Here is an 11514-nt window from a genome sequence, read left to right on the forward strand (position 1 = left end):
AGTTCAAAGTTTCTCGGTTTACTAGGTATGGCAGGACAAGCCAAGTGTGACCTGCAGTGGGGCTGTATGGACCTGGACAAGACTCCCCTCCATCCCCATCAGGGGTGGCCAAGCGGACACAGTCATTTTACAGGAGAGGAGGCGAGTGTTGAGTTTCAGTGTCACACAAGGGAAACTCTTACAACTACACTCCTCAACCCCTGCCCTCCTCACCCTGTGTCCCTCAGCACCAGTATCCATTATGTCCCGATATACTCCCCACTCCTTTTCCGTCCCCCCATTGAGCTCTAGCTGCCATCTCATGGCCCAGTGCGCTCCCAGACCGTCCGTACTCTGTTTCACTGCTGTAAATGTCACCTGCGTTACACTCTCTCTTCTTTTCACAGAGTGTGCTTTATTCAGCCACCATTTAAAAAAGATCCCTGCTTGCATTTCATGTTTTCTCTTTTTTTTTAAAACGTGCCAAAGGGCACTTTTCCTCCCTATCCTCCATAAAATATTGTAGAAGTCATACGATAACGCCTATATATTTCTGTGAATGTCAGATTTTATTTAGTCACACCAGATTTTTGTTTCCCTGCTTTGAGACTGGATAGCTGTGAGTAATGTTCACGTGTTTTTTGCAAACCTTAATTTAAACTGTTAGTTTACATTTAGTTCTTTGAAGCCATTAGTGGAAATATAGCATTAAATTACAGGTTTTTTCCATTCATAACACAGTTTTGTCAGTGTTAGGTCCACAAATAATAGCAATCATTTGTAAAAGTGCTTCATCCAGAAAGAGATATGTGTAATACTATCATATGACAGGGTGAAATTTTACAGTTTACATGCCAAGGTCTTCAATCAGATCATATCCCAAGATGATGTTCTGTGCATGACTCATGCTGGAAACACAGCAGCAAATGTGTCAGGCATCTTCATGCATTTCTAAAAATCATTATAGTAAGTCCTTGGTAGCAATCTGGGCAGAGGAATGTTAGACTACTAAACACTTACAATCGTGGATTTTGACTGAGCATAACACAGTCACAGTTCTTCCATGATGCAAGGTCTATATTCTGTAGAGGCCATAAGGGACCTGGTCTGAAAGTGATGACAGCATGATTAATGCACACCTCCATTCCCGCTCACACACTAACATCACATGCAAGCCCAAGTGGCTTGCTTAAGCAAAACTTAAGAAAGCTTAGAAAAGTAGCCAGTGTTCATCTGAAGATCACTGATAAGATAAGACACAGTTTGGCACTGACAATAACACTGAACTCATTATTTTAGGGATATTAACAGTGAAAACATTTTGGTAAGTTTGGTAATACATCATACTAGAAGAAACTAGCTTTCAATTTATTTAGCTAACTGATTCTTCAGTCAAAAATTCAGCAAAATTTTGATATCAGATAAAAGCAATTTGGCTAAAATATAATCAGACAAAGAAGAAGTGAATATATTTAAATACATAAGTTGTGATAGAGAATTCAAGCTTAGTCCAAACTTTCTCATGATGTGATTCTGCAGAACTGATTACAATATTCACACGAAAGAAATCTGCCTTCTATTAGAACAACAGTACATCCCAACTGGGCTGCAAATGCTTCGCTGTCACGTATCATCCGCACCATCTGCCAATAACAAAATGAGCCCAAATACATCGACAGCCTAAAAAGCATTAAAACACTTTGTGGTTTTGTCATCCCTCAGCAGTCAAAATGAGTTTCTAAAGAGATGCAGTGATGTGAAGGAGCTCTTTCTGAAACCACCTTTGTTAACCTCACCACCTCTATTAATCTTCCGTGCACAGCTATAAAAGAGCCTGTGTGGAAAATGAAGAGGTTGTCTGAATTCAGTGCACGCCAGAGGCCAAGTGGTCAGTCAGGGTAAGAGGAAACTCGGGCTGGCATGCCGATTCAGTGCCAGTTACTGCCAATACAAGCTATCAGGCCACATAGACAAACACATTGACAAATGGTTCCATACTGCGAGAGAGCACATCTGGACTGCCAAGTCTTACGGCAAACTAAGGGTAGCTTAATGGAAAGTGTGGACTAAAACAGCACATATGTGTTATTCTTACTCCACCTATAAATTTTGTCATCATGATGTATGAAATCCCATAAATTTTACACCAAGCAATACACCTTTTAGAACCATTCAGTCCTCACATTTATTTTTATAATGGGGAAAATTTGTATTTTTCATAACCATTTAATTAATTAAGTAACAATGTTAGCATGTTCCCTTCATATAATCCATGATCAATGTATGTTTTTCTTACGGTTACATGCTATTTATCGTAATGGTTTTTAAATATGATCTACTGAGAATTTGTATATACAAATAGAACAATGAATTGTAATGTAGGGACTGTACAATTGCTTCATTTTATTTTGTCATTCATACACAGACAAGACAGTCTAAACTCAACAAAGATAGTAATGTAGCATTTGAATGTTTTGTTGTTTTTGTTGTTGTTTTGTATTATTTACATCTTACTCATGTGCAAATCTCAGACAAAGAGTTTGTCAAAGCAAGCTGAGCAGTATGGTTTCCCTTTCTGCTCCTTGAAAATGCCCTGGCTGAGCTGCCGCAGACAAAAGGCACACACAAAGTGCTCGGGGTGAAACTTGCGATCCATCGCAGAGATGCAGCGGCCGATGATGGGCTTTCCGCAGCCACCGCACACAGTGCCTTGCCTGGAGTGAAAGTGAAGCGAGCAGAGGGGACGACCATTGAGCTCCATGAAAATTCCATCAGTGAAGGGCTTCAGGCAGTCCTGCGTAGAGGAAGAGGGGAAGTAGGGAGGATAGAACGTTATGTAAAATTAGGCATGTTGTTATGGAGGAAGAAGTTTAAACTTCCAACAGTTAAACTTTCTTGATTTTTCTATAACAGTTTCAATTAGACACAGTGATGCCAAACCCAACCCACACGTTATACCCAACACTGCTTAACATACAGCAGAGTGATAACTTTTAGAGAGAAAGTAAAAGAATTTAAATCCATCATTCATTTTAAATGTCTACGATGTGAAGGGAAACCAAGCGCCTGGAAAATGGTTGACTGTTACAGCCAGATAATGAAGTGACGGCGCCACAAAATCACATGGTATGGACGTTTAATATGAAAACTAAAGGAGTGTTACAACTGTGTTTCTTTTAACAATCTGTTAATAACCGCTAAAGCATAATTGGAACCTACATGTACAGCACTGAATTTGATTATGGTCATTTCTCTTGGCCGACACTTTGACTTGTCATACCGTAGCAGTAAAAGCACAGGTGTAACTCTTAACATCACCAGTGGCACTGTTCCATTTATTATGCACTGTAAGCAATGACTGTGGACCAGCATGAACACTCCAAAGCCTTGGAACACCTGAGTTATCTGTGTCCATCAAAGGGCTGGTTTGCTCAGTGTTGGTGACAAAACAAACTAAAACAATAGATATTGCGTCACAGTTTTAGCCTGATTTCATACAGATTACAGTCAAAATAAAGCAATTAATGACTAGCAAATGTGTGATGAGAATAACACTGTGACAGCCGTGTTAATGACTGCTCTTTCAGGGGAATTTCATCTGGGGCTTACAGGACGCAAATGACTCATGGTATGGAAATGTTTCCACTGTTGCTGTGAAACAGAAAAAGTGGCGGGGAAGTTCAAGGGTCCTAAATTGTATGACCTGTTTTATTTATTTTTATTAGTAGGCTGATTAAAAAGTCTCCACCTTTGAGTGTCCACTTCATCCTTTTTTATGGAGTGTCTGACCTTCAGCCTGCTGGAATTAGTTTTAGGTTATAAGGTAGCAGGTACAACTGACCTTATTGATAATGACTGGTTTGTATAAAATAAGTAGTTGTAGTTGGTGTTTGTGATTAATGATTAGCTAAGATATGTTAATTATAATTTAAAGTGATAGGTATTAAGAAATAAAATGCCCTTTATATGTTTTATGGTCAGGTTTATGGACCTCATATTTCAGTACCTGCCAGAAAAACAATGAATACATTCTTAATATTACAGTTGCTCCTGCTTGTCTCTTTCTACTGATGGCATTTTATATTTTACACTTGCACATGTTAAGTAAAGCAGAGCTGCACATTGAACCATTTTTGACCAGATGCTACATACAGAAATAGATTTGAAGAGAATGTAAAAGATACCCACACTGAGGAATACACTTCCTTGATTTATCTGCATCATTTCTAACGGCAGAGTATTCATCAGGCATATGGTTTTCATCAGCGTTGAGGTCAAAATGTTGCAAATAAAGCAAACGTGCGGGTATCTTTTCTCATTTATTCTCAGGCTCGTATGCAAGCCAGAGCTGTGTGTGTGGTCTGAGGTAAGAGGCTCACTGCGCAGACGAAGCACTCTGGATGCCAGGTGCCATTGGCTGCAGTCAGGTAATTCTCCCGGACCGACTCCCCACAGCCTGAGCACTTTGGAGCAAAGAGGTAGTAGAAGTCCTTACAACAATATGGCTTCCCATCCTTCTCTAGGAAACCTAGGATAGGCATAAGATGCAGTGAGTTATTTGCTAAAGTTGTGGTTTCAATTGGAGAGAAATAATCCACAAATCTCTCACCTTCCGTTCCAAACAAGCCTCCGCAGTGTGCGCAGAAGAAGTGCTCTGGGTGCCAGGTCTGGTCCAGAGCTGTCACGATGTTCTACAACAGCCCAAAATATTATATCATAAATTTACTTCCTTTGAGGATTAGTAAGGTTTGTCTCATCTCACATGTTCAAATGTCAGGGAACACAAAAATGTGAATTGTGAAACACACAAAGTGGAACATAGAAGAAGCTGCATTAGTTTCTGATTAATGACTTTGGTCTGCAGCAGAATCCCAGTATGGTTTTGTGTTTTCTCTATTAGGATGACATGTGGGATATGTTGAGAAAAATTGATTACATACTACTGTATGTCATCATCCAATCTTCAAAAGATTATTGTGTAAATAAATTGATGTACTATATGACAGAACAAATTATAGCTTAAATCAAACAACAGCGCAGCTGAATTTGAGTGACATTTAGATACCAGAGAGTTCCAGATTGGTATTTTGGTCATTTTCTATGTGCATTTTCCACCAAAGTGAATTCATTAAAACATGAAATTTCATACTTCAGTGGAGATCATATTAACACCTATTTTTATTTTAATCTTACTTTCTATGCAGAGGCAGGGTTATATATGAATACAGTTCTCCTCACCTGCATAATAGGCCCCTTGCAATAGGCACAGCGTGGTGAGAAGAGCTGATGGTAGTCTTTGTCACAGTACGGCCGTCCGTCTCTCTCAAAGAAGCCTGTGGTGCTCAGCTCCATCTTACACACCGCACACACAAAGTGTTCAGGGTGCCACACTTCACCCAGTGCTGTGATCATCTGGAGAAAGGAAATGTCAGTGAAAGAGGGAACAAGAGGTTTTGATCTCTTTCATCTTGTTTGAATTTCCACAATTTGGTACCAGTGTGACAAATTCTCTTCTTTGTGTCCTGTAGGTCCAGATTGTACCTTTCCTACAATGCATTTGTTGCAGGAAGCACATTGGCCCTTGGCTGTGGTCCGTACACCGATCTTCTCCAAGTCAGTGCTCAACCCTCCCAGCAGGTCATCTATCATATCCGTTTTCTTTCTTTGCGTTGTGGCTTTTCCATCTGAAGCCGCTGGAGTGTTGCTGCTGCTGCTGCTCGCCTGTTTTCCACCTTCTGTTTGCTTTTTTTGTGTAAGTGATGGTGGGTCAGTTGGAGGTTCTAGATCCTAAATTATGGTACAAAATGTAGGAATAACAGTTTTATGTACATATTTCCTCAAAATATATTAGCTGTCTATTATATTTATTTTATATTTAATCAGAGTATTTTTAATGTGTAAAAACAAAATGCTTATTGGTCCAAGAGCTTGAGTCTGATATAAGTACAATGCTGCCCTCTGTTGTTTAACCATGTCATTTTACTAATGTTTGAAAATAGATAGACATAGTTTTTCAGGCTTCACACTAAAATAAATAAGCTCAAAGGGGCAACATAGATTACTTTCAATATTTATAAAATATGTATTTCCACACTGGGGTAGTACTAACCCCTTCAGCTAGACCCATCATGTCTTGCAAGATTGAGTCCAGCTCCTGAGTCGGTGAGTCAGGTTCCACAAAAGCTGGCACAGGAGTTGGAACATCACTAAATCCCAGAGAGGAAAAACATGAATGTTTTAAAATGCAAAACTGACATCCTGTAACATCATTAATAATTGAAATGGTTGCATTTCTGAACCATAGCAAAAATATAACTGGAAATTCTTAACCTTTTAGACCTTAAGAAAATAAAGCACATCTACATAAAGGCCAGAATATGCTGAAGAACAATGCTTTAATTTTGACTGTATTTGCTCTTTTTGGGTGTGGTCTGAATGAAAGAAAAACCTTAGCATTAAAATGTTAAAAAGAAATACATAAATTAATTAAAATGTATTATTTAAATTATTAAGCTAATGATCTTCATGCAGCACCACTGTGAATCGGGTTCAACTTTGAACTTCACCTGTACACATTTGAGGAGTTTGAGACTTTTCCATTTTTGGTAGTTCCAACACAAACTTCACTTGGCACCTGCGAACACAACCAACATATACTGAAGTTTCTGTACTTAAAGAAATTAAATTACATGTTAGGTTTTAAGTTGTTTTCTTTAGAATTCCAGGTTCATCTACAAATGAAATGGGGGATAAAGCAGAAACAGGATAAGCTCATGATTAATGAGTTTTGTCTTTTTACTTCTCTTTTTGTTGCATCATTGCTCTTTTTCTCAGGGACGCTGTCTGAACCCGCTGGATTCAGGGCCAGCTCCTCTAACAGCAAATCTGCGGCAGGACACACACACAATAAATCTTTAAACCTCAGAAAAAATAATCATGCAACCAAATATTCATATTACATAACATTTGTACGGCACACATTGCTCTTTCACACTTATTGTCCTTTGTGGGTGTTAACTGTTAGACTGTATGCATATAATTTATGTATAGTGAAATATTTTCTATGAAGTAAGTTACAGTGGATTTCAATACACAGATCAAGATGCTAGCAGACTAAGGTTGCTCATGCAACTTGCGTTCCTCAGGAAGTGAGGGCATACCACATTGCAGAAGTGAAACTTGTGATAATGTTGCAAGAATCTGGTGACATTTGTTACAGCAAATACAACACTCCTTCACACAGGGCAAACCACACATCTAGGGAAATGGGAAGCTTTTGTATGAGTAAGTATTTTACATAGAAGTAGCAAAAAAGACAAAGGTTCATTTTAAAAAGTTAAAGACATGACTTTAACTTTCAATGTCAGTAAGTCAGTAAAGATCATCATCTTCAAACATCATCGCACCTCAGAAAAATATTTTATGACATTGTGAAATTAAAACAATTTTTCTTTTTGTCTTACCTTTTGACTGTCACCCTTATTTCATTTCCAGTATGCGAATTAAACGACTTCGTTAAGACTTGTAAAATTCTACGGTATTCTAAATGTTACACTGTATTTGATTTGTAGTGAATCGCTACATGTAGAGCACTACGAATCAGAGGTAAAACACAAGAACAGTGGTATACAAATTCCTTCTAATGAGCTGGATCATTGAGTACATTAAATATTGTACTTAGAGTCTGCTGTATAAATCAGTCTGAGAACACACAAGACTGTGGTAATACTCCATAAGCACTGGCTGTGCTTGATGTCATGGTGTCAACACACCAACTCCTGGTTTTGCTAACAGTTTCAACCTCAATTTAAATTGTACCATCGATTAGTTTGAGGACATTCATGAAGGTAAAACATGACAGAAAGTTCTTACCGAGCTCATCCATTTTGGTTCCTTCTGACAGCATAAAACTTGAATGTGAGTGGGTGGCTTTTTTTTCTTTTCTTTGTGTGTGTGTGTGTCTGCTGGTTAGTTGCTAAGGCAACTGAACTCATTTCTGATCTGATCAAAACCGTCGCTTCCTGTGAGGAAGGTGTGTTTTCGGTTGCTGCTGTGTGAAGAATTGTCAGTAGTTAGGAGGAGGTTTGACTGTTTCTTGAAGATGAAAACAGTGAGAGTTTTAAAGCAGTGCAAGTGTGATACCAACAGAGTGAATTTTTCACTTATTAAATTTGTGCTTTTGTTAAATATTTATTGCATATTTCTTCAAACAAAGTGTGTGTTATGTTGTAACACTACCTCCACTGCAAGTGGTAGAAAAAATCAGCTTCTCTTAATTACTGATTAACATGGCGCTGATAAAACTCAACATCCTTGTGTTACTAACACAGAGTCAGACTGACATTTTGGTTCACAGATACAGAAAATAGGACAGAAAAGATCATTTTGAAGCTGTGTCATGACAGTGTTTGCCCAGCAGAGTTTGCTCTGACTCCACTGTTCACAGTTCTCTCAGCAGTGCAAGCATCACATGTAGCAGGGGAGAGTCAAGTGAGGTCGTCACCTTAAGTTAACCTCACTTTAAACTTGTGAAACACATTGCTGGAAAGTTCCTAAATAAACTTTTTAATGTAACTTTGCACTCTGTATTTATACTCATAAAGAACATGTGTGATTTTTATTCCCTAGAAAATGCGCAAAAGAAGGAACATTTTTTTTAAAAAGACATCTATTTTCTGTCGCCTACATTGTAGAGGGCGATTTTGCCTCTAAACAGAAGATGAGTATAGCCCAGGGTTAAAGCGGGATTCAGCACGTGGTGGAACCCTAAAATCAGTTATAGTGGCTCAGCGTGGGGAAAAGAATCGCAATTTCTATTGTGAGCTCTTGTAGATCTTCTTTTGTGTACAGGCTGTGATCAGATGATCTGGGCTGCTGCTGCTCTGAGGTTTACTGCTCTTTGTGGATTAACACAACTGAATTTAACAAGATGTGAGCAGGTGTTTCATGAGTTGTCCTGTTCCATCCTCTACACTGACACGGTTTATGCTGTCTTTATACTAAACAGTATGAAGGTGGAATTCAGTCAATGAATCCAAGTATAATCAGCTTACCTTCAAATTCATCTTTGCAATACTTAATGTAACCTAACTCTGAAGACCACAGCCACTTTGCACCAATCTAACACAACGCTTTATTTTAAATCCATCACATTACTGCAAGCGAACCAGCTTATCCTGCACTAAACTCCATATTTTCATGCAACCTTTAAATAACACGGTTAGTCTGTGTCAGGTTTTTTTTCCAGCACATTTTACAACATGAAAAAAATAACATAATATGTACAAACCTGATATTCAAATTTCCAGTTTATCAAACGCCACCGAGCAGAGGTTAAATATAACCTCTCTTCTTCCTCTCCTGCCCTGTCTTTATCTCTCTCCATCTCTGAGTAAAATTAACATCTTCACAGCAGCTCTACCTTTCTTTAGCTAGCAGACACACAGTGTGACAAACTGCACACACAAACAGTTTGTGTGTTTGCTGACATTTGTTGAGGTGACAAAAACGTTGCATTTGAAATTACCTGCTACTTAAAAAATATCACTCCTTTTATGCTTCTCTTGGTCCTCTTCTGTAGTGCTAACTAGATGCTGAAGTACAGCAACTATAACTTACGGACATGTGCACCCATTCCTGTGTTGTGCCGAAAAGTGGTTATCTGCCCAAAATTGATTTCCAATGTTTCGATGTGGTATTTTTTATGTGACATGTCTTTACTTATGTTGGTCAATAGACTTTAGTGAACAGGATTTACAAAGGGGTTATTTATAGAATTTAAAAAAAAAACATGTTTTTCAAGAATCTTTATGACTCTGGGTTACCGTACCTACATTGTAACCAATCCAGTCCATTTTGGAAGTATCTTTATAGAATTATTGTTATATTTGTTGCAATTCCTGCTGTCCTCTTGGCCAGATTACTCCTAAAAAGAAGATGTGAATTAGACTTTTTAACTGGATAAATAAAGGATATATAAAAGTCACTTTGCCAAAAACTGATTGCGGCTTCTACGTTGAAATAGGAATGTTGTTTGAGGCTAAGATGACTTGATATCGTTCATGAGGGATACATTTGACATATGTTTTAGATATTATAGGCCAACAAGTTATTTATGGCAATTTAAATACAGGCAATCACTTTTTAGCAAAAACCAGAAATCAGTTTTTGGCAGGCAATCACCTTTTGGCATTTTAACCCCTGATTATGGTCTCTTTCGTCTCTTTTTATGTGACATATCGTTGTGTATAATACACGAGTGAGATTGCCTTTCATGTGTTGCTGTTGAGGTTCAAATTTTGAAAGTTTGATGTTTGAAGATGCGCATTGACATGAAAAAAAAAAGAACTCCCCTCAAATGTCTTAAACCAAAAGTACCGAGTCTGTTTTGAAAGTGTAAGGAGTAGAAAGTACAGACATTTGGTTAAAAATATAGGTAGTAAAAGTAAGAAGTTGTTAGAAAAAAATTAATACTTATGTAAAGTACATATACCTGAAAAGGCTACATACTTACAGTAACGAAATATTTGTACTTTGTTACTTCACACCTCCACTTTGACTTGTGCAATTTGCTGTCATGGTGAGGCTAGATCATATGCCAGCTGACATAGGATGAGAGACAGGATACAGCCTGGACAGGTCACCAGTCTGTCAGAGGGACAGACAACAGTTCACTCTCTCATATGCATACATGTTTTCGGATTGCTTAGGGAAGCCAGAGGACCCAGGGAGAACATTTGAAACCAACACTTTCTTGCTGTAAGGTGACATTGGTAACCACAACACAACCCTGCAGCCTTTGACATTACAGGCCACCAGCTGGACCCTCTGCAGTTTGCCTACCGGGCAAACAGGTCGGTGGATGATGCAGTGAACATGGGGCTGCATTACATCCTGCAACACCTTGACCGCCCGGGAACTTATGCCAGGGTCCTGTTTGTGGACTTTAGTTCGGCTTTTAACACCATTGTGCCTGAACTTCTTTCCTCCAAACTCTCCCAGCTCAGCGTGTCACCAGCTACCTGTCAGTGGATCACCAGCTTCCTGACAGACAGAAAGCAACAAGTGAGGCTGGGGGAGATCACCTCTGAAACCCGGTCCCTCAGTATTGGTGCCCCTCAAGGATGTGTCCTCTCACCACTACTGTTCTCCCTCTACACTAACGACTGCACCTCCAAGAACTCGGCTGTCAAACTCCTAAAGTTTGCAGATGACACCACTGTCATTGGCCTCATTCGAGATGGTGATGAGTCTGCATACCGGCAGGAAGTTGAGCGGCTGGTACTCTGGTGCAGTCAGCACAATCTGGAGCTGAACACTCTTAAGACTGTAGAGATGACAGTGGACTTCAGGAGACATCCCTCAACTCTGCTCCCCCTCACCATATCAGACAGCCCTGTGTCAACTGTGAAGACCTTCAAGTTCCTGGGTACAACCATCTCCCAGGACCTGAAGTGGGAGACCAACATCAACTCCATCCTCAAAAAGACCCAGCAGAGGATGTACTTCCTGAGACAACTGGGGAAGTACAGTCTT

General features: G+C 39.2%; 1 protein-coding gene across 1 annotated transcript; it reads right to left on the bottom strand.

Annotated features, from left to right (window-relative positions):
• Positions 1-529: 529 nt before the first annotated feature.
• On the bottom strand, positions 530-8002 carry lpxn (leupaxin). The gene is made up of 9 exons (XM_084922549.1): positions 7852-8002; positions 6779-6864; positions 6546-6613; positions 6089-6185; positions 5521-5766; positions 5218-5391; positions 4589-4670; positions 4359-4507; positions 530-2773 (listed from the first exon to the last, which is right to left on the bottom strand). The coding sequence occupies exons 1-9, from the start codon at positions 7883-7885 to the stop codon at positions 2507-2509; spliced, it is 1203 nt and encodes a 400-aa protein (XP_084778675.1). The 5' UTR covers positions 7886-8002; the 3' UTR covers positions 530-2506.
• Positions 8003-11514: the final 3512 nt, after the last annotated feature.

Source organism: Perissodus microlepis, chromosome 23 (assembly GCF_051167445.1).
Source record: "Perissodus microlepis isolate ML-2025 ecotype Zambia chromosome 23, ASM5116744v1, whole genome shotgun sequence".
NCBI lineage: Eukaryota > Metazoa > Chordata > Actinopteri > Cichliformes > Cichlidae > Perissodus > Perissodus microlepis.